Below are 22,441 nucleotides of genomic sequence, written 5' to 3'. Positions count from 1 at the left end.
AATTGTATCCAGGATATCATTAGCAAACCATCATAGATGCTCTTTGAGTAAAAGGTGGAAAGGAGAGGACTTGGGTCTATGAATATTGGAGTCACTATTGATGTTTTAAATACATTCTATCCAAAACCTGACATCCGATTGTATCAACATAATCAACATACCATGACAGATTATAATTTAATAAATAGTGCATGGAAGAAGAACTTGGATCCACGATTGAAGAAATTGTAAAAAACATTTCATTTAGAGTAAATGTATTGTGTACATTATGCAAAAACCAATTTAGGCAATCTTTTGGGTCCGTTTCTCTAAGAATAATGTAGCGTTTTTTAATAAATTTAAATTCTTTTACAAAATGGCTGATTATACAATTATACTGGATGAATATATTTTGATCATACTTGGGAAATTTATTTATTTCATTCTAAGCTGTTAACAGTTTACTGAGAAACATATTTCACTACCCCCCCCCCCATAACAGCAAACCTACAAAGGTTTAAGTACTTGTTAAACCTAATGCTATTTAAATAGGGAATCAATCTGACATGTCAAGGGAAATATCTATGTAAAAATTCATTTAGGAGGGCATTTGCTTAATCTACAGGATTGCTGTGGTGGGGACATTTTTATTTTAAGATACTACCTATAAAGTCAAAAGATATGCTTAATTTTTTACCTAAATATATTACTCAACCCCGCCCCCTCCTATCGTACTTAGGATATCCTTATACTTACTTTTAATTTCCTTTCATTCATCTAACTGTTATAACCCTACCTCTCATTTTCAAAGGATTTGACCTAATTTCTCTCAATTTATTAATTCACCTAAGCCTACAGTATGTTTGGGGAGCTAACTGGTATAATGAAAGAGCGCAGGACTTTGGTCTCAGAGGTCCTGGGTTCAAATCCCACCAATCCCCAATTGATTTTACCTAAAATTTAATACAGCACTATAACGATTCCGCGCTAGAGACTACGTTTAGAATGTGAAGGTGGGACAATAAACCAACAATACATTACTTAGACCAATCTGTACACAGGATGTTCCTGTACTCACTACTGCTACTGCTGCTGACCCCGCGACTCCTTGGACTCACCCTGGTGCCGAGTGACGCGGATATCTGCGACATCACCGCCTGCGACGCTCTGCGGAGGATCAGGGAGGAAGTGGCGAGTGGAGGACTGCTGGAACCACTCAAGCCTCCGGTACATGAGGAGTCTCAGGAAGACAGGATAAACCGAATAGAGCGAAGACTGCGGTCTGTGGAACAACCATGTGAGTTGTTAGAAATGTTTAGTTAGTTAAATGTAAGGGGACACTTCCATATCTGTTGGCACTAATATCGAATGAGTACTTTTTATATCGAATGAGTACTTTTTATCGATATATCGATTAATCAATATATAACCTAACCTAACCAACCAAACTATCGAATGAGTACTTTATATCGATATATCAATTGTTTGATATATCGATAAAAAGTACTCATTCGATATTAGTGCCAACAGATATGGAAGTCTGCCCAAATGGAATAGACAAAAGATGGTTTAGTATATTACTAGCTGTTGTACCCGTGCTTTGCAACGGGAAGAGAACACAAAATAGAAACCTTTTATCTTTACATCTGTTGCATATAATAGTTTCACATCCGCCAACGCTTTTAGAAACAAAATTCAACTTTTATGGCCTTAATAGAAACGTTTAAGTTATGACTTTTAAATCTGGTAAGTAGTGGATACCACCATTTTGGTTTTTATTAATTTAATTTTAAATTTTGTGTAGGCTGATATGAGAAAACTGACCAAATCTTCTGATAAAACTTTGACATTCATGATCACTTCATCTCCCTTAATTACATATATTTTAATTTATTATCGACATTTTAAATTTCAATTTTGAAGTTGCAAAAATACTAATTATTAAATTTAAATGAATTTTTATTTATTTCACTCTTCTTTATATTGAATCACAAATCCTTCCATCTTCAGTTACTTCACTCACAATAAATTATTAGCAAAACTAAGTCAGCTGTTATAAACTTTATAAATATTGCTGTGCCTTATAAATTCAGTCTTTTGAAATATTAAAGAAACTATATCTATAGGTACTATAAAAAATGTTTAACAAATAATTTAGCATTAAAGACAGCAGGCAAACCTAATATGATTATCAAAGCATCAAGTACTAAAAAATGTAATAGCAAATACAGTATATGTTTCATTGCATCTCTGATTCTACACTCTACAAAAATATCAACAAACAACTTAAAAAATATATATATATATACAAACCAGTTCTTTTCATCAGTTCCATCATCCATTGCCTTTACATTTTCACACTTACCATTAAGTAAACATAGTAACAGATATTTCATTGATTTTAGAAACAAAAGAACACTGTGTACTGCTTAGTTTTATGATATTTTCCTTGGTTTAATTTAATCAGTGGTGTGGCAAAACAAATAATAAATGTATCAAATAAATTAAATGTGAACTGAAGCTATGTTAAGATAAAATAAGAGTATTTTGTATTACCATTTGATAATTAAATATATAGGTAGTTACACATATAGGCTACAACAGATGTTAGAAAACAAAAATCAACGGTACAATTTAGTTATTGGTAATATTCTTTAGTTTAATTTAAGCATAGGTTTAGCAAAACACGATAACTTTAACTTACCTAAATATACATATAAAAAACAATGTGATGTGCAAGTTATCTTAAGTTAATCTAATACATGTTAAGCAGTTAGAATTTATTTAAAGTAGCCTCCAAATTTATACAAAACATCTATAGCCTACATTGTAATTGTCATACTGTTTCCATGAAAACGTATCAATAACATTATTTTCATAACTTAGACACTTTAAAAAATCCAAAGCAGAGCCGGAGTTGATACAGCAACGATTATAGAATATTTTTTTTATAATCATTGACATAGTTTTAGAATAAATAATCCATGATAAAAGGTTAGATTAAAATAAACCTACCTCATAGTTATAGAAAATATTATATTTAATTTCTTTGTCTGAAATATGCAGTTTAGCAGTTCTTCTTGTTTACATTTAAATGTCAAAGCAAATGTAAACAAACATTGTTAGTGTTCTCATCACAGCCATGGAGACCAATCAATATTTACTTTTAAAATGTTCACCTAAGAACTTTTAAAGCCAAAGGGGCAAAGCCTACGGTCAGTATCGAAATGTGAATAGTCCTATAATGGTCCTTGGTATGGTAGCTATATTTTTGTAAAATTTAAGCCCAGTTGGTTCAGTAGTTTTTGCACCTATTAGTAATACACATACAGACACCATTAGATTTTTATATAATAGTATAGATATAGATAGCTTTCATTAGTCATCAAATGTCAATCCTTACAGTACGCCTATAGTGTATATGATGGATCTTGTCTCCCTGCCCTTTAACTACCGTCCCATTCCTTAAACCCCCAAAGACTCCCAGGTTGACGGAGGGTCAGGAGACAGGTTTCATCATACAGACTATAGCATTCGAAATCAGACAGATTGTATGTAGCATACTTCATACATGTTAAGTTATTTAGTTGTTTCCATGCAACTGTTCCACTAAATATTATGTAATATTTTACCTTATAAATTTCTCAAGCATTTTGTTGTGACTCGAACTAGTAGCCTGGTATTGTTTGTATTGTTAAATTCTCGCACTGGATAAGATGACGTAATCAATTAATAACTAAAAAGTGAACTGCTTTCTTGTATAATAATTTGTGATGAACAACAACTTGAAGAAATGCATAATGTAAAAATTAAAATATAAACATCTGCCTTGAACATTATTTTTAATTACATGCTAACTAAGCCATATGTTGTTAAGACAGATTCAGGGATATGACACATTTTTAGAATGTTAGTATGACAAATGTGGCTATTCAATTTTTCACAAAGACACAAATTAGACTATTGCCTAAGACCCCAATAGTTGGGGATGGATAGGTTTAGTTTTGAATTTTCCTTTGCCTTCGTTTATTTAGGGATCGGTCAGTTTGACATCAAAATTATTTAAAATAGTTAGGTATAAATAAATGATTTTTCAGTTATAAAACAAAGCTGACTTATTGAATTTCATTTTCAATACGTGCATTTTTTCCCAGGTATTGGCAAGTATTCTACTCTCTTAAATCGTATCTATAAAGTCCCACACGGGCTTAAGAAATATTTTCTAAACGATAACAGATAAATCAATGAGATTTCGTAAATCAAAACGGCACCTAAAAATCTAATTTTTGAAGGAACTGTCATTTTTCTGCGGTATCATTGGGACGTCCTGCGAGCAGTCAGAAGGAAATCTTTAATAGGAGCATAGGTTGATATGTATATCGAATTAAAGGGCTTTATTAGCAGAATACAATTCTGCGAATTTGAACCCAAACGGACAACCAAGTAAAAAATGGTAGCCGTTCAAGGATATCTTGAAACCTGTCATTTTGAATCTTAAATCTTTAAGTGGCTGCCAATTTTTACTCAATTGATCTTTTGAGCTTAAATTTGCGGTATTGTAATCTACCAAAAAAGACCTTTAATTGTATGTGCATATCGACCTATGCTTACGTTTACGATATTCTTCCGATTCCTAACGGCCCTGAGGAGGTAGCGTTGGTAATTCAATGAATATTTTAATTGCTGTCATATTTTACTCGGTTGACCGGTTCAGTTCAAATTTGCGGTATTATATTCTGCTGGTAAAGGCCTTTACTTCGATGTACATATCAACCTAAGCTTCTATTTAAAATTCCCTTCTGACTGCTTGCGGGACTTTCCCATGATATTGCCAGAAAACTGATAGTTCCTTCAAAAAGTAGATTTTTAGGTGTTGTGTTGATGTACCTAATCTTATTAATTTATCGGTTGTCGCCTAGAAAATGTTAAGCCCGTGCGAAACTTTGCAGTAACGTAGCCATTGGGAGGTCCTGGGGGTCCGGACCCCCCTTCCGGTCTGAAATATAACATTGTTTTGTTAAATTAAATGTAAAATTATATAATCATACTTGACGTTGGGGTTGATTATTTTCAATGCCAAGAGAGCTAAAAAAGACCGTATTAGGGCCTATATTTTTAAAAATTCTCCCGGACCCCCCGGTTAGTTGACCTCTCCTATTTTGAAATCCTTGCAACGTCATTGGACTTCGTATACACCCTTTATAACTAGCAGCGAAACCCGGCGTTTCCCTGTTCATAATCAAAGTGCAATGCACAATAATGGCTATAAAAACTTAACTTGAAATCAACAATTTCATCGAAGTGTCTGGTATCGCTCAGTTCATATTAGCAAAATTAATTTTACTTCCCCTTTCATACACACCTACCTGCATTTAAATCTTCAAAATGTACATGCCCTTCAAATTTGCATCACGTATTCATTTTCCCAAAAGCAATACTTCTGTATAGGGTAATTCCTGGGTTTGTTGTTCGACGAGAACTTGTGTTTCAAATCCCACATTGATTCTGTCTGTAGAAAGATCAGTTCAGGAATAATTTTCTTCTGCGCCAACTAGCAAAATTTTCAAACAAAGATGTACTTTTTACTGCTTACTACGGTGTACTTTATCCACACATGATATATGCAGATGCACTATGGGGAGGTTAAAGCACAAGAACCCATTTCCTTTTTCGCCTTCAAAAGAGAGCTATCAGAATAATTCACGGCCTTCCCTACAAACATACTTGTAGAGCTGAATTTAAATCATCCGCAATTCTAAATTTTCCCTGTATTTACATTCTAGAATTCCTCACTTTTCTGAAGTCAAATTATTCTCATTTCCACACCACAACCACCCACTCATATCTGCTTCGCAATACTTCCAATCTGAGAATTCCAGCCCATTCAACCACATTCTTTGAAATACATCTAAACTATAATGCCATCAAACTGTTCAATGCTCTCCCACTTCAAATCAAGTCCACACCAGATCCGGGATGCTTCAAAAGGCACTTGAGGTCATTTCTCGTGGGTAAAGGCTACTACAGTGTCCGCGCCTTTCTCGGACAGTCCTCATGAATTTTAATTATTTTTAAAGGTAGTTAATAGTTGTGTTTAGTAAATTTGACTTGGCTAATGCATTTGTAATATTAATCTAGCTAAATAAATGAGTTATTGAGTTATACTTAGACGTTCATACTATTTTTATTTGCTTAACTAACGAAACACTTGAAGCTCTAACCATTCGTTTGCAAAGCGTTGTTGGCCCTCTATGGCTGAAATCTGGAAAACTGTGATATACTGTAGAACGGCTTTTTAGCATTTTTACTCACGGATATTCATTGAAATCTCGAATAGCCACAACCTTCCTTTAATGAGACATTTCACTATTTATTTGGGACACTAATGTTATCAAAGTAAATTAAACACCAATAAACAACATATACGATCAGCTGGTCCATAGTGTTATATTACATCTAATAATAAACGTTGAACAAACCAGCTACACAATTAGCATCGATTTAAGAAACAAACTCGGTTTTATCCAGAGATAAATAGATGGATGACATCGAACACGATGTTAACATTGACCTAGCATACTGCAAGTAGATTTACTTTTGTAAAATTTGAAACGTTGTTTGGCGTGTGTTCATGTGTTTGGATGCGCTGATCTAGGCAAAATATCACTTTTATTTCAACTAAATATCTTATATTTTGAATAAATGAATAGGGAAATTAGTATGTACATAGATTCAACGAGGTTGGGTAATTATCACAGATATTGGATAATAAACATAGATTTTTTTTATTTCCTTCTTCAAGTGACAAGTTCTTATTCCAAATGAATGTTATTTTAACTAAACGGCTGTTTCAAAACAAACTATCTGTTATTGTTTTTATTTTTCTTTGTTTACTAATTTATTTAGCAATTAATGCAGTGAAATTGATATAAAGGATAGGACGGACGATTTATTTAATGATGTAAGGACTATGTCGGCATGCCACATTTTTGGTGAGTAATGCAAATGTCAACTGGTGTGGTAGGTTATTGCAGATAAAAAAAAACAATTTCAATCCTTAATTTTCAAATTCTGTATTTATTCAATCTAGTCACAGTTGTCTGGCCAGTATTAATATAGTATTGAGGTCAGTGGAAGTGTATAAGCCAGCAGAGTGCAGTATTGCTCTCCAGGTTTCTGACTCATTTAACACAACCACTGCTCACTGGACAAGCAGAAATTGCTGAGTTAAATAAATCAGACAACTCAGCACTATACAGCCGAGCTTTAATTTAATAACAACTTTTAAATTGTGTATACACTTTTTATCAAGAACATTTCTGTGAATAAACTGAAATTTTTACTTAAGTTTTTACGAGCGTAAACGAGAGAAAAATATATGAAAATTTCGTATACTGTATATTTGTTTTTTTTTCTTTAGAAGAAAAACCTAAGTAAGAAAGCTATACAATTTAGTTTTCTGCTTAATATACTATTGATGATGTTATTCGATTTAAATATTATGTTGTATAGTTATGCACTGTTACATCTCATTTATATGAAAGAAAAATCCTTTTGTTACTTATTTATTTTAACTTCTAACTCTTTCCTCCAAATACCTGTCATATTTAAAATAGGAGGCGGGTACACTTCCATATCTGTTGGCACAAACAACCGAATGAGTAATTTTGATTATTCGATTGTTTAATTCGATATATCGTGTTGTTAGTTAGGTTAGGTTAACCTTACCTAGCTTACCAAACGATATATCGAATAATCGATATATTTATCGATATTTTCATTCGGCTGTTTGTGCCAACAGATATGGAAGTGTACCTCTGCAAAGATTGTTTACTAGGTCTGTAAACATCCCGAAATGTATCAAGTAGTTCAGCCATTGGTATGTAGTAAATTTTCCTAGGTAAAACAAAGTTAGATACCTTTTTGGGGGATACAGGTCCAATGTATGCTAGAAGATGATCCCTTCTGGCCTCCTCAGTTCCATCACTGTCATACCCTTTTAACTTGCACATCATAAGGAAGTGAGCTTCATAATCCTCCCAGTTCGATTTTTCATCATAAAGTTCTATATTGAAAACTTTTCCATTCTCCTTTGCATCTCTTCTTATTGTTCCAACCAATATCTTGACCTCTTTAGTTTCATTTTTTACTCATCGTCACCAGTGAAGTAAAATCAAAAACTAACTTAAACTCATTTTATCACAGAACAAAACATAACACTATTTTTGTTTACATAACAAAATGAACGTAAAATAATATATGATCAGCTGCTCCCAATATTCATAAAATAATAAGAAATAAAAGAAAATACTCTCGCTGCAGCAAACCTGCAGACTAAGCGAATTTCCATTTACCTGGCAAAATTTCTACTAAAAATATTCCCTTAAAATGTATTTCTTATTGAAACAACATTAATTTTAGTGAGTACTAGGTTAGCTGATACAGAGAAGGTATTGAGGAGAGTTTTTTATTGAAATGTTGATAGCGCATGCTATCAATTTGTTGTATGAAATAAACAAAATTGCCAGCTTCAATATACAAAATAATTTTTTTAAGATCTACAAAAGTGTTAGGAGAGAATTTATGAAATTTTGTGATTTAGGGTCAAAAATGGGAAAATCTATTTTTATTCCATGAAGCCCCGTTCCCATAGTCCAAACATGCTGGTTCGTCGTTCGAATAAACGTAGGTTTACACGTTTGTATTAAATTTCATCAAAATCGGATCATTTTTGCTCGAGTTATCGTATAATACTCGATTTATTATATCATGTATGTATACATTTTACATACATATATATAAAAGTATACATATAAATTTAAAAGGATGGTGTTTTTGGCCTCTAGTGACCACGAAACGAAAAAGTAAATCGGTCCCGCGTCCAGGTCTTACCGTGCCACCTACGGTGATAGCTTATTCCCTATAAGGAAATTCGCTAGTTACTTTTTTATTTGAACTTTTGATTTGAAATAGTTTAATAATTAAGAGTTAGGGCGTTTCAAAGACGAAAACAGTTTGGCAGGTGAGTAATGCTATAAACAAGAAGGAAGTTGGGTTAACCACTTAAGATGGGACAGATAGAAGAGAGTGATGTTAAATGGACGAAGAGTAACCACAAAAACCTCTTCCATGTGACCTACTGGCTTAAATAGACTTTGTATATAGAAATGTATAGGCTAATGAAATGTAGCTAAATAAGTGCTCATGTTACCCAAAATATATTCATTTGATACTCATTCTTCACGTATCTTTAATTTGAATAACCAATTTGTTATTTGATCGGTATTTAAATGTGATATTATAATATGGATTAAGAAAGAATGTTCTATGATCAACGAAGAGTAACGTTCTTCTTTTGAAACACTTGGTGGAGTTTCAGCTGAATTTGTAAATCGAATAATGTGATTGGCAACATTGGTGCGTTTTAACGAGAATACACGTTTTCTAAATAGTTTTATGGAATTAATACCAAGATACTATAAAATGTCTTAGATAAAATAGTTGCAAGTATTTACCAGATAAACATTTATAATACGTTTATAGTTAATAGTATAAATAATTAAATAATTAAAACTTTATAGTCTCTTTTACTAAACAAAGCAAATAAAATAAAATTTTAAATAAAATAACTCAGAACATAAGATAACATAACTCAGAATAAGATAGCTCAGATCCATGGTCAAAGCAATGAATTCGATCCTACAAATCACACCAGAAAATATGTTCATGTTAATTTGTATTTGGGAAATCGACATCGGTTAGTCTCTTTACTGTTTGACGAATAAATAAATATAGCTTCAATTTTGCGAGTGTGATAAAACAGCGTGCAAAAAAAAAGTACTTTAACCAGAAACAAATGTTATAAGTAAGGAAAATGTCCTATCCCTAGAAGAGTTAAAGATACCAGTCATGCGATAGGTCCTGGATAAAAACTTCACGTAAGAACGGGACTAAAAGGATTAGGAACCTGATAAGTGAGGCAGTGTCCAGCTTAAACGGACGAGGTAACCCAAAACCTGGATTTGTGAAGTGGCTAAACATTTATCCCCAGCCCAAATCGATGTTTGTTGTGTACAGCTTTTCACCAAAACGACATTTTTTATTTGGGCTTAAACGTTATATTTTTTAAAGAATACCGGTAGTGAATTATTTTACTTATTATCAAATTGATCAGCATTGTCACCTTTAATATGTTAAATATAGATAACAATCTACTTACGTATGCCAGAAGGTGTCAATTCATGGTGACTTATGGAGGAGGATCGCTTGTAGTACCGCAGTTGTGAGAGACCGTGTCGCTGTCGTCCAGAAACATTCGCTCTCAGCTGCTGGTGACAAGAATTAGACGAGTTGTCCTCTAGTCTGTATGTGTTACATGATGTAGGCCTACTTTACTTTACTGTGTAGTATGGAGACGACTTATGGAGGAGGATCGCTGGTACCGATGTTGTGAGGGACCGTGTCGCTGTCGTCCAGAAACATTCGCTCTCAGCTGCTGGTGACAAGAATTAGACGAGTTGTCCTCTAGTCTGTATGTGTTACATGATGTAGGCCTACTTTACTTTACTGTGTAGTATGGAGACGACTTATGGAGGAGGATCGCTGGTACCGATGTTGTGAGGGACCGTGTCGCTGTCGTCCAGAAACATTCGCTCTCAGCTGCTGGCGACAAGAATTAGACGAGTTGTCCTCTAGTCTGTATGTGTTACATGATGTACTTTACTTTATTGTGTAGTATGGAGACGACTAATGGAGGAGGATCGCTGGTACCGATGTTGTGAGGGACCGTGTCGCTGTCGTCCAGAAACCTTCGCTCTAAGCTGCTGGCGACAAGAATTAGACGAGCTGCCTTCTAGTCAATATGTGCCTAACGATATACGCGTCATGTAAGTAAAATCAGATTCTGTATATTAGGTAATGACAGAGTACGTAGAAATAGTCGGAAAGTGAAATAACATACGTCTAATAACACTTAAAACATTAATCACGTGTATATTTATTTATTTATTTATTTATTTATACCAACGGTCAAACCAATACATAAATATGACAAAACTTATATAGACTAAAAAAAAAATAGACATTTTTGATGAAATTTTAGCCAACTTGAAGTACATTCAATAAATAGATTAACAATGATAACAGAAAGATATAAGAAATAACAAGGTATAGATATAACAAGATATAGATATAACAAGATGATATAACGATAAAACAAGCAACAACAGTGTAAATAGGAAATAAATATAACAAAATATAGTAAATAACAATATAAATATAAATATAAAAAGTAACAATGAAGCATAACACGGACAAGAACAACAAAACAATAATGATAAATCTACGAGGAACGCAAGCTGCTAACGAGTTTTTTTTAAACGTTTCATTGTTCATGCTGAACAAGTCCAATTGACCAGGTAGGTTGTTTGCCAGACGTTGCAGACGAGGAAGTGCACTGTGGTACATGTACTGTGTTGAGTACTGCCGCCTCGCAAACAGCTGGGTATGGCGAAGGCTACGTGATGTGCGGAAGTCTAGTTCCAAGAGCAGGTCGGGAGCATCAATGGAGGATGTGATCAATTTCTTCAGGAATAAGACATCATTTACCTCACGTCTGGTAGAAAGAGGCAACAGGTTCAACTGGAGTTGCAGATCATGAACAGGAACAGCACGGTATTGCATCCCCAAACGTAGACCAACCAGGCGAACAAAACGGCTTTGAGTGTTTTCCAGCCTGGCGATCTGACCAGACTGGTACGGATTCCAAACTGTGGAGGAAAACTCAAGTATGGGTCTGACAAGATGGATATAAAGAGTTACCAGTGCCGATACTGAAAATCTGTCATGACTGACCCTGGTGATGAAATTAAGTGCTGAGTTGGCCTTCTTGCAAATGTAGTTAATGTGCTCTTGAGGATTGAGGTCAGGAGAGAGTATGATGCCTAAGTCTTTGACCTTTGAAGAACGTTGAAGTTGCTGATCTGCTAGTTTATACGGATGAATAATAGGATTATTAGATCTGGTGAAGGTTACCACAGAGCACTTTGAGACATTCAAAGACATTTCATTCATCTGGCACCACACTGACAGTAAATCAATACTATTCTGTAGAGCCTCGCAGTCTCTCACATGTGAAATCTCTCTGAAGATCTTGGCATCATCAGCAAAAAGCAGTACATTTGAATCCAAATGCTGAACCAAATCATTGATAAATATGGTGAACAAGGCCGGGCCCAGAAGCGATCCCTGAGGAACCCCGGAAATAGCAGGAAATGGTTGAGACAACGAGCCAGCCACTCGCACCTGAAGAAACCGATCCTGGAGGTAGCTCTCTAACCACATTAGAAGGGGTCCATTTATTCCAATGGCTCTAAGTTTAGCAATCAGATGTTTGTGGCTAACTCGATCGAAGGCCTTGGAGAAATCCGTGTAAACAGCGTCAATCTGGTGGGAATTTAAGAAGGCAGTAGTAACATTACTCTGGAAGGACAAGAGGTTCGTAGTGGTTGAGCGTCCCTTCATAAATCCATGTTGTTCTGCATTAATCACACTCTTCAGAGCGAACGACAATCTCTTCAGCACAAGCGATTCAAAAATCTTTGCTAATGTGGACTGGATAACAATAGGGCGATAGTTCCTGACATCAGCAGGAGATCCGGACTTAAAAATTGGAGTTACATAACCATTCTTAAGATTTGAGGGAAAGACACCAGCAGCCATGAGTGAGTTGAAATATATGGTGATATGAGGTGATAAAACACTGCTACAGAACCTCAAGACCAGTGGTGATATGTCGTCGGGTCCTGCACCTTTGCTTGTATCAAGTGAATTCAGCTCATCCTCCACCTCCGAACAGCTAACATAACATGATGAGATTGAGGTGATTGCGTTAAGCTCATAATCTGGTGGGGTAGATGACGGGGACTTATAAACAGAGGCGAAAAATTTGGCAAAAAGATTGGAGATATCCTGGTGACTATCAGCAACTTCAGCATCCAACTTCACTCTTGACGGCAGGGAGGGCAGTTTCTTAGTAGAATTCACATAACTCCAGAAGGCACGAATATTGGTTTTTATAGATGAATCAACAGTCTCGATGTAAGCTGAGTAGCATTCCCTCGTCATCCTCTTGCATATAGTTCGAACACCGCAAAACTGGAGATATATTCGGTCATCGAGACTCTGCTTGAAGCGCTTGTGTATAATATACTGTTAACTATCAAGACGGGAAGATGGTAAGTGGTGATCGATTTTTATTGGACACTTCAATCATCATCAGACCCAATAGGGAATGACAAAAATCTTGAATGGTGCCCTACTTATATCTTATTGGCTACCGGCTACATTTCCAAAATGGCTACTCAATAGGAAAAAAATGAGGATAGTCTGTGAATTTTAAATAATTGTAAAAAGGATGTGTAATGAATTCTTGGGAAGAATTACTTTTATATTTATAAGTAAAAATATAAAAATAGAAATAAGCTGATTAATGAACGAAATAATTTTGACTCCAGTTGTACTTATAGAAATGTATTGGCCGGTCTTCCTGTAGCCAATAGGATAGTAGGACGCCATTAAAATTTCTTGTCATTCGCCCATTGGGTCTGATGATGATTGGAGTGTCCAATCGAAATCAATCTAAACTTACCATCTGTTATTTGATTTATTTCCCAACGGCATAGCCACTTTACAATGAAAATACACAACTTTAAATAAATAGTAACTAGTTGTAACAAATAGTGAACAGTAACGAATGTATATTTATGTACATAAAGTATTTTATTTTTATTTACCATCTTGTGAGTTAACAGTATAAGCGTAAATATATGTGTTAAGTGTTATTAGACGTATCTTTTATTTACTTTCCGTATTTCCAATGTACATTTTCTTTACCTGGCTTCGAGGTAAAAAATAATTTAATGCACTTATATTATGACTTATGACTATCATACCCTTTTGATGGAATGTATTTCAATTTGGAAGAATGATTTCAATTAGTACACAGTACATAAGAAAGTTTACTCCTGAGTTATAAGAGGTTTAAAAACTATTTTACCAACAATTGTTTCTAAATAATAAATTTCTGTTTCAGAGACTTAGGTATCAATAAAATAACCTCCTTGAATCGAGATGCGTTCAAAGGTCTACACAGGCTTGTTGAGCTGTAAGTAATAAGAAATTATTTTAAATCTGCACTTAATTATAAAGCTTAAGGCTTTGTATTTTGACCATATAAAACGCATCCATTGGAAATCTTTACCGTATAATTTCTTTCTGTTGGTTTCAGAGACATGTTTGACAACCGCATTGACTATCTGCCGTCGGTCGTCTTCGATAACTTAGACAGTTTGACCCATTTGTAAGTTTTTGGTTTCCTAAAATCTGTCAAAACTGTTGCTATTGTTAGTGATTTGTTACATAGATAACTCAAAGAATCGTTAGAAAAGTAAATAGTATTGTTACAACTTGTATTAATTAGTTATGTGTTCCTGCAGTTTTACTGAAAAATTCAAATGTAAGTATTGAAGTATACATAAATGCAGTATGAAGATAGTCTTATACCTAATAAAGAAATTGAGATTATGTAACTAGATCCATTATTTTTTAGGAGACTTCATCGAAACCGATTGGAAGAACTTCACTCGAAGATATTTCACAAACTGGCAAACCTGGAGACACTGTAAGGCTTTATAAAGGGTAACTTGAGATTAAAATGCTATTGATATTATCGTCAAATATTTTGGAAAATGTTAGGTGCACGAATTACAAACCACCATTTACAATCACAAAAAGATAGAATATCTTTAAAAGGAAACATTTAAAGATTCTGGCAGTGTATTTTATATATGTATCTTCCAAATGAACAGCTTTGATTACTCTGGGATACAGGAAAGTAATTTAGGTAGAATGTCAACACAGTAAAATAAGATTTAAACTAACTACTTTAACTGCATAAGCCAATTAATGAAAATGTCACCACCAAGAGAAATATTAAATCCGTTATTCACATGGAGAAATGTGTTAATTTGCTCTTTTTTAACTCGCATTTATATTATTTATGTCCTTAATATTTTTTTAGTTATGAGTTTCCCTTCACTAAATACCAATTGTCTTGGGAGAAATCTCTTTTTATTTTATTCATGGTAACAAGCATCTATTGAATAAAAAAGAGCCATGTGTCTCTTTGTAAAAAAAAATACTTTGTTACCAAATCAAATCATTTATTTAGCCAGAGTTTTAACAAAACAAGTTGCATTAGCCAAGTCATATTATTTTTTAAAACATGCCTTACATAGATCTACAAATATATGCAAGCCTCAACTGCAAGCCTTACTGCAAACCTCAATCATATTAGAAACACACACATACTATTTTATATACATATTAACCACATTAATAAATTGTCAGCTAGCAAAGTTTTTATCATTTTAGTATACCTAATCTTAATGCAATGAAATAGTACAGACTATTTGTTAGGCTACATAAGTATAACTAGGTTGCCTCGATCCTCTACATACCTATTTATGTACAGTGTTTCTCATCATCAAAGTACTGTAGCTTGTTGACCTTACTACTTTTCTTGTTATCTTTTTTTGTTCTCTTTTCATTATTCATTTTATTGTTCAACTATTACTGGGAATTATTTTTGTAGAGTACAAAGCTCACTCGAGTCGTTCAAAGTTGTGTGAAAACCATCATTTCTTTATATGTTAATATATTGTACCATCATAGAACGCGCCCTTGCACTGAAGTATTAGCATTGACTTTACCTGTCGTTAGCAAGATACCCATTAGATAATGTACGTACAAACTACAGAGAAACTCTAGAACTAGAACATTTTTCAATGGTAAGTATTTTCTTTATTAATTCTTTTGAAATAAATTTCCATATTCTCTGGAAAGAAACTAGATAGCTAAGAAGCTAAGTTGGACGGATAAGAATCGTGATCAAGCACTAGCAAACTTATTGCAAGAACCATGAAGTGGTCCAACAAAAAGTCTAATTAATCTGCGAAACATCAAGTGAAAGCACTCATCCTTTCGTGGTGTTCTTCAATTTTCTCAGTCTATCAAAAGGTCTTTTCCTCTCAACTAATGTTCCACCTCTAGGAGACTATGAACAAATATTCCTAACAAATAGCTAATCCCTACTACCAAAATGCAGGGATTTGTCTTCCAACTCGCTACGCCACCTGAACGGAGCTCTGTTCAGAGGCACTCCTCGCCTCGTGGTGCTCCACCTAGCCTCCAACGCCCTCGAAGCTCTTCCCGAGCCTCTGTTTCGAGGCCTCGTGAGGCTGGAGGAGCTCGACCTAGCTAACAACGTTCTGCTAGAGCTGCCTCTCAATATCTTCAAGGGCCTCACTAACTTGAGGCGCCTCAAACTGCATGACAACCGACTGAAGCAGTTACCACCGGGTATGTTTAGTGACTCTTTGGTCTAACTTGAATAAAGATGGCTAAGTAGTATAATTTTCGTCTAGGAATCAATCTTTGTAGATTCGACCATGGGAAGAGTCGGAACGATTGTTGATAAAGTTAACATTAAAACTCTTCTATTTTCCACAGTATGTTTTATTGGATATTAAAGTACAGTCCTCTCCTATGTTTTCTCAGGGGTGTTTACAGATCAGCACTTCTTGGATGTTCTGAGTCTACGTCGCAACAGACTCACTTTTGTCAGACCAGGACTGTTCGACAACCAAAGATATCTCACCCATCTGGAGCTTACTGGAAACTGGATATCAACGGTAATGTATGAGAAAGTAGTAAGTACTACTAGACACTTACAAGTTTCAATGTTCATACTTGTAAGTGTCTAGTAGTACTTACTACTTACTCAATATTGTATTTACAACTAGTTTCTGAAGATGATCGGTCAGCCAAAGACTTGGGTTGTAAGAAATAACGAATGAGTTGTCTTCATAAATGAAGGACGGCGGGAGCAGGGCAAGATTGTTAATCAAGGACCAACTCCAAGAAGTTACTGGGTAGAAGGTGATAACGGGGCTACATTAAGAAGAAATCGCCGCCATCTGAAACCACCAAGATTCAACAGAACAATTCCCAGTCAGTTCCATCAAGGCCAGACGGGCCAGTACAACTAAATTAAAGAGTTGAAAGCTCTTAGCAAGGAACAAAAATTATATTACAAACTCCACCTAAATCTTTTTGTAATTGAAATTGTAAATAAAATCTTGAAGTACTGTATGATGGCCCTCTGTAGTGGTAGTAAAACACAATAATAGAAAGGCAATTTGGAGCACATAATGAATACAACATATAGGAAGTATTTTAGTCCATGCTCATGCATGCATTACAAATCTACACTGAGATTTTAAAAAGAGTTCAATTAAAACAAATATTTTAATACATTCCCTTGTACCGTTGTGGATTTTTAGGGTTTTATGGTTACAATAGATTGTCCCCAAATGGGTCTGGTGTTTACCGAGGTGACAGTTCAAAATTGTCACTGTATTGTGTTTGAATTCACTTTTAAATTATACTGTATGGTTGTAAATATATTGATTAGTGTCGGAAGGCGTCTTCTACTATATTCATATAAAGGTTTTGTCTACCATTTCATTTAGAAAACACGCAGTGGACGACTTGAAACAGTTTTTTAATATTCAAAAATTGTCTTATTCATTTCTAAACGATTGTGGTGTGTGTTTATAAATAATAATACTCGTCTGCATTTTCTACAATTCGTCAAATGGTCTTGGTAATAATTTACGTTTATCAAGTAATAATACCTTTTAATTACTCTTAGATATAATATATTTTACTGTTTCCCGAATTGTTGTTTTGTACTCTTGAACAAACAAACGTTTTGACTCTTGTTCCCTGCTTATTTAGCTGAGTGGCCAGGAGTTCTTAAAGCTTCCATCCCTCCGGGAGCTCCACCTGGGACAGAATTACCTGGAGAGTATTCCCGAGGGAACGTTCCGGGAGTCAGGACAGCTGGAGAAGTTATTCCTGTTCTCCAACAACCTTGTGTCCCTGGGTCCCGGCACTTTCACAGGACTCGGTAACCTGACGACCCTCCTGCTCAACAACAACCTGCTTCAACTGATGGACGAGACTATTTTTGAGCCAGTTATCAACCTCAAGAAGTTGTAGGTTTGCTGAGTATGAGTAGTTTTTAAGGGTATATTTTTATTTATTCTGTGTATGGCAACCCAATGACTGCTTTGTAGTGTCAAGTTTGTTTACAAGGAAACTTTACGTATATCCTCACCAAGGAGGCTCTGCCATAAGACGATCATTTTCTACCAAGTTTACATGTTGTTCTACGAATAGATTAATAACAAAAGCCAATACTGAACCATTAAGTTTAACATTTAAGTGTCAAGTAAATTTTTACTCTCAGTCTTAAGTATAAAAATATAAGTATGTGTTGGTGTTCTCGATGCGGAATACACATTATTAAAATCTTTTACTCAAGCTTCAAACTATTATCTTCGGGGCCAAATGAAGCAAGCAGAAGTATAACTGCATGTTCTTCTATTTGGGTATATATGTACAAGGATAGCATGGATATAAGTTTGTCTTGAAACCGTTCAAAAAGAAGTGTTTTAACAAAACTCACTTAGAAATAAAAGCATTGTTGTTTGTCTAAGCACAATTCAATCGAAATACTATGCTTGTTAACAAGTTTAATATTTTATGTTAATAGGCAAGTGGATAGCAACAAGTTCCAGTACCTACCCACAGACTGTCTGGAGTTTGTACCTAACCTTGTGTCGCTAAAGTTGGCCAAAAACCCTTGGCATTGTGATTGTGCCATACTCTACCTGGCAACGTGAGTATATCATTTAATTGTAAAAGCTTATAAATTATAGCTATCTCTACTCAATATCTATAAGAGTATACGAATACACAAAAATGCAATTGTCACCTGTGAGTTTTGTTACAAAGAAGGGGTAGACTTCCGTATCTGTTGGCACAAACAACCGAATGAAAATATCGATTATTCGATTGACATGTTTTTGGTGTCATTGGAAAGAGCGTAACGTGAAGTTGTGCAGGAAACTTTCTTTTTAGGGAAATAATCAGAGAGTGAGGCCCTGAGGTCCTTTAAAGTTTCGTATTTCTCCATAAGATTAACATGGGAAACAAAATTTGTAATGCAACTCCAGCTGTTGTCAAAAATTAAAAGTTAGAAGAGAAACATATGTTAATTTTAAACAGTCAATAAGTTTACTAATTTTACAGTTTGCTTCAAACATTTAAACTGACTTGGTTGAAATGAAATATTTACTACTGTATTTGAATTCGGGTTGGCGTAATTATTACAATGGAAAAAGCGAGAGAGCCTGGATAAGTTGATATATTCTTTTATGTACATCTTGAATATTTCCATAATCTTTGGATCGAATCCTTTAAAGTAATCAGAAATTATGAACGTTATTCCTTTTTAAATAACGCCTCTAATACTTAGAAATTGCTCGAATTCGTGCAACAGGGACACTAGTTATACATTAAATAACTATAGCTAAATAAAGTGGAGCCATTCTGCCAAAATTTAGAAATAAAAATTAACTTAAGAACTTATTTTTTAATTATTTTTTATTAAATTAACCATGAGACTTTATTAGTGTTGCCTAGTTAGGTAAGGTTAAACTAACCAAACGATAATCGAATAATCGATATTTTACATTCGGTTGTTTGTGTCAACAGATCAAGGAAGTCTACTCAAAGTTTTTATGATGAATAAAACTGTATAGGGTACTAAAGCTGTTATTGGAGACTCAATTGAAGTCCTTTCTTTTTACCTATAGTTTAAAGATCTAGCAAAACGTTTTTTCAATTTGTTCCCGGTCCACAATATTGGTAGTCAGCAGGTGGATGCAATTCTACTGGTAATATTTAGATCGATCGCTTTAATTATTCAGAAGCTCTAACTGGCTCGGTTAACACCAAGACTGCTGTGACTCCAGCATGGTCAGACTCACTAGAATACCTATCAAGTATTTAATATGGCATGTTTACAGGTGGCTCCGCACTAACCGTCGCAAGGTGTGGGACTCCAACCCTACATGCAGGGGTCCGGGTGACCTTGGAGGTCGACTGGTGGAGGAGATGACCTTTGATGACCTCTGTGATGGTCAATGGGCCAGCATGGTCAGACTCAATAGAATACCTACCAAGTATTTAATATGGCATGTTTACAGGTGGCTCCGCACTAACCGTCGCAAGGTGTGGGACTCCAACCCTACATGCAGGGGTCCGGGTGACCTTGGAGGTCGACTGGTGGAGGAGATGACCTTTGATGACCTCTGTGATGGTCAATGGGCCAGCATGGTCAGACTCAATAGAATACCTACCAAGTATTAAATATGGCATGTTTACAGGTGGCTCCGCACTAACCGTCGCAAGGTGTGGGACTCCAACCCTACATGCAGGGGTCCGGGTGACCTTGGAGGTCGACTGGTGGAGGAGATGACCTTTGACGACCTCTGTGATGGTCAATGGGCCAGCATGGTCAGACTCACTCCTAGAGTACCTATAAAGTAAAGAAGAAAAAGAAAAAAAAAACAGAAAAAAGAAAAGTAGGTCAGAACAAGTAACATGTTGTTTGATGAAGGCTGGAAACTTCAGCTTCGCATTGAGTGTTGGATCAGGAGTTAACCATTTTAGAGACTGGTGTCAAGAATGAACTGCACGTGTTATTAAAAAATAAATAATTATAAAATACAGAATATAAAATGTGTACGGTACTTTAAAATATAATTTTATAACAAACTGTAAATCTTTGCTTTACGAACCACACTATTTGGTCTTTTTTGTGCACACGTGTAAAACTTAAATGATTAAAACTGTTAAAATTGCCATACACGTTTGTCTCCCTAGAGTACTGTAAGTACATCATCTTTGACCATCAATAAATTACAAATACAATAAGTAAAAAATAAATTGAGCAAGGATTTGTGACTTTATAAATGGACCAAACAGACCCTCCCCCTTCACAAATGAATTCGTGGTGGAAAATCCTATATGTTCATCAATAGAATATTCCCAACATTGAACAAAAGAGAAAGAGAAAACAACATTTATCTGAATGTGAGTCGTGGAGTCATGTTTTAACATTTCGACGATCCAGCCACCCCAACTGTTACAAACATTATCATAACTGATATCACTGGTAAGCTTAATGTAAAACAGCCACTTATCAAACTGTGTCAGTGTTCGTTCACTAAGCATCGTAGTAGGCTCTAAGGGGCTAAGAGACAAATTGTATTGATTTAAATTTCTATTGATTACTATCAATACTTACAGCCATTTATGAATACATACTCAGAATCCACTAAGGTAATTCTAACATCCCATAGCTATTTTTTTTCTGATAAAATAATGTTTCGTTTCGTTAATTTACTTTAAAACCATCATTTTCCGAGAGCAGATAAGTTTCTTGAATATTTAATAGACTAATTTTACGTTTTAAGCTAAGGCTAATATTTCGTCAATTGAAAATCCAACTGAATGGGTTTCAAGAACACACCAAAATTATGTTTGATATGACGAGGTAGAACGAAATCTTTCCGAAAGCTTATCTTGAAGTGGAATAATACGGAAATGGAATACAGTATACTCTTAACTAAATGAGCTTGAAAGCTTGATATATATCTCATTCAACCCCCGCATCCCCTATTACAGTAAAAACGAACCACTTGAAGAAAAAGCCTCCGTTAAATTCAATGGAGAGAACTGACCTATTATAATTCCGATGGTTATCTTTCTTGAATTCACTGTGTCTGTACTAATGTTGTGTCTAATTTACTGCACGCAGACACAATTGTATACATGATTCATATCTTTGTTTATGTTTACAATTATTTTAAATTGTTTATTAAATTATAGAAGTTGTGTCCTTGAAAATTTGAACTCATGACGCTATTTGATAACTTACTAGTATGCCGTTATGGTCCAGTTTGATGTTTTATTTTACACTAGCAGAGTACCCGTCCTTCGTACGGGGTTGGAATATAAGTATAAAATGCTTATTGCAGTTATACTCAAGCTTTGCGTTTGCAATAAGGGTGGACACAGTTTGATAAAATTTGCTTTTTAAAATTTACAGTATTCTATAGTATTACACATTTACCATAGCCATAATGTTCTACCACTTCACCTAAACAATTGAAAAAAATAAATTATCAACAATTCGCAAAATATCACAAATTATTCATGAAATGAAAAACATAAACATAACTGTAAACAATCCTACTTTGACAGTTCTCATTGCGAATCACAGTTTTTTTGTTGCTGCTTAGTTCAAATTAGCTATTTTCATAAATGCAAAAAATATAGTACTGCACCCTGTTGGTAAATCTTATAACTTTTTAATGCTTTTCCATATCATAGAACCAACTTTTTTAGTTGAAACAGCTGACTATATTCTTTAATTCCATTTAAATATGAATACTCTTAAGGTTAACATGGGAAATTACAGAGCCAC

The 22,441-nt window shown here is 34.7% G+C and overlaps 1 protein-coding gene across 1 annotated transcript in view; it reads left to right on the top strand.

Moving 5' to 3' along the window:
• LOC128986715 (leucine-rich repeat-containing protein 15-like) overlaps window positions 1-20,684 on the top strand; it is a 31,821-nt gene extending 11,137 nt beyond the window's left edge. The window contains exons 2-11 of the mRNA XM_054407210.1: window positions 1,041-1,276; window positions 10,715-10,865; window positions 14,072-14,143; window positions 14,267-14,338; window positions 14,588-14,659; window positions 16,145-16,398; window positions 16,597-16,730; window positions 17,839-18,098; window positions 18,659-18,784; window positions 20,337-20,684. Of these exons, the coding sequence (XP_054263185.1) occupies window positions 1,041-1,276; window positions 10,715-10,865; window positions 14,072-14,143; window positions 14,267-14,338; window positions 14,588-14,659; window positions 16,145-16,398; window positions 16,597-16,730; window positions 17,839-18,098; window positions 18,659-18,784; window positions 20,337-20,499 (1,540 nt within the window). The 3' untranslated portion in view covers window positions 20,500-20,684. The remainder of the gene's footprint in view (window positions 1-1,040; window positions 1,277-10,714; window positions 10,866-14,071; window positions 14,144-14,266; window positions 14,339-14,587; window positions 14,660-16,144; window positions 16,399-16,596; window positions 16,731-17,838; window positions 18,099-18,658; window positions 18,785-20,336) is intronic.
• The last annotated feature ends 1,757 nt before the right edge of the window (window positions 20,685-22,441 follow it).

Source organism: Macrosteles quadrilineatus, unplaced genomic scaffold (genome assembly GCF_028750875.1).
Source record: "Macrosteles quadrilineatus isolate MER2022 unplaced genomic scaffold, UCM_ALF_1.0 Scaffold_2__2_contigs__length_208266976, whole genome shotgun sequence".
Classification (NCBI taxonomy): Eukaryota; Metazoa; Arthropoda; class Insecta; order Hemiptera; family Cicadellidae; genus Macrosteles; species Macrosteles quadrilineatus.
The sequence above is the reverse complement of the archived record's forward strand: the minus strand, read 5'-3'. Positions and strand labels throughout refer to the sequence as shown.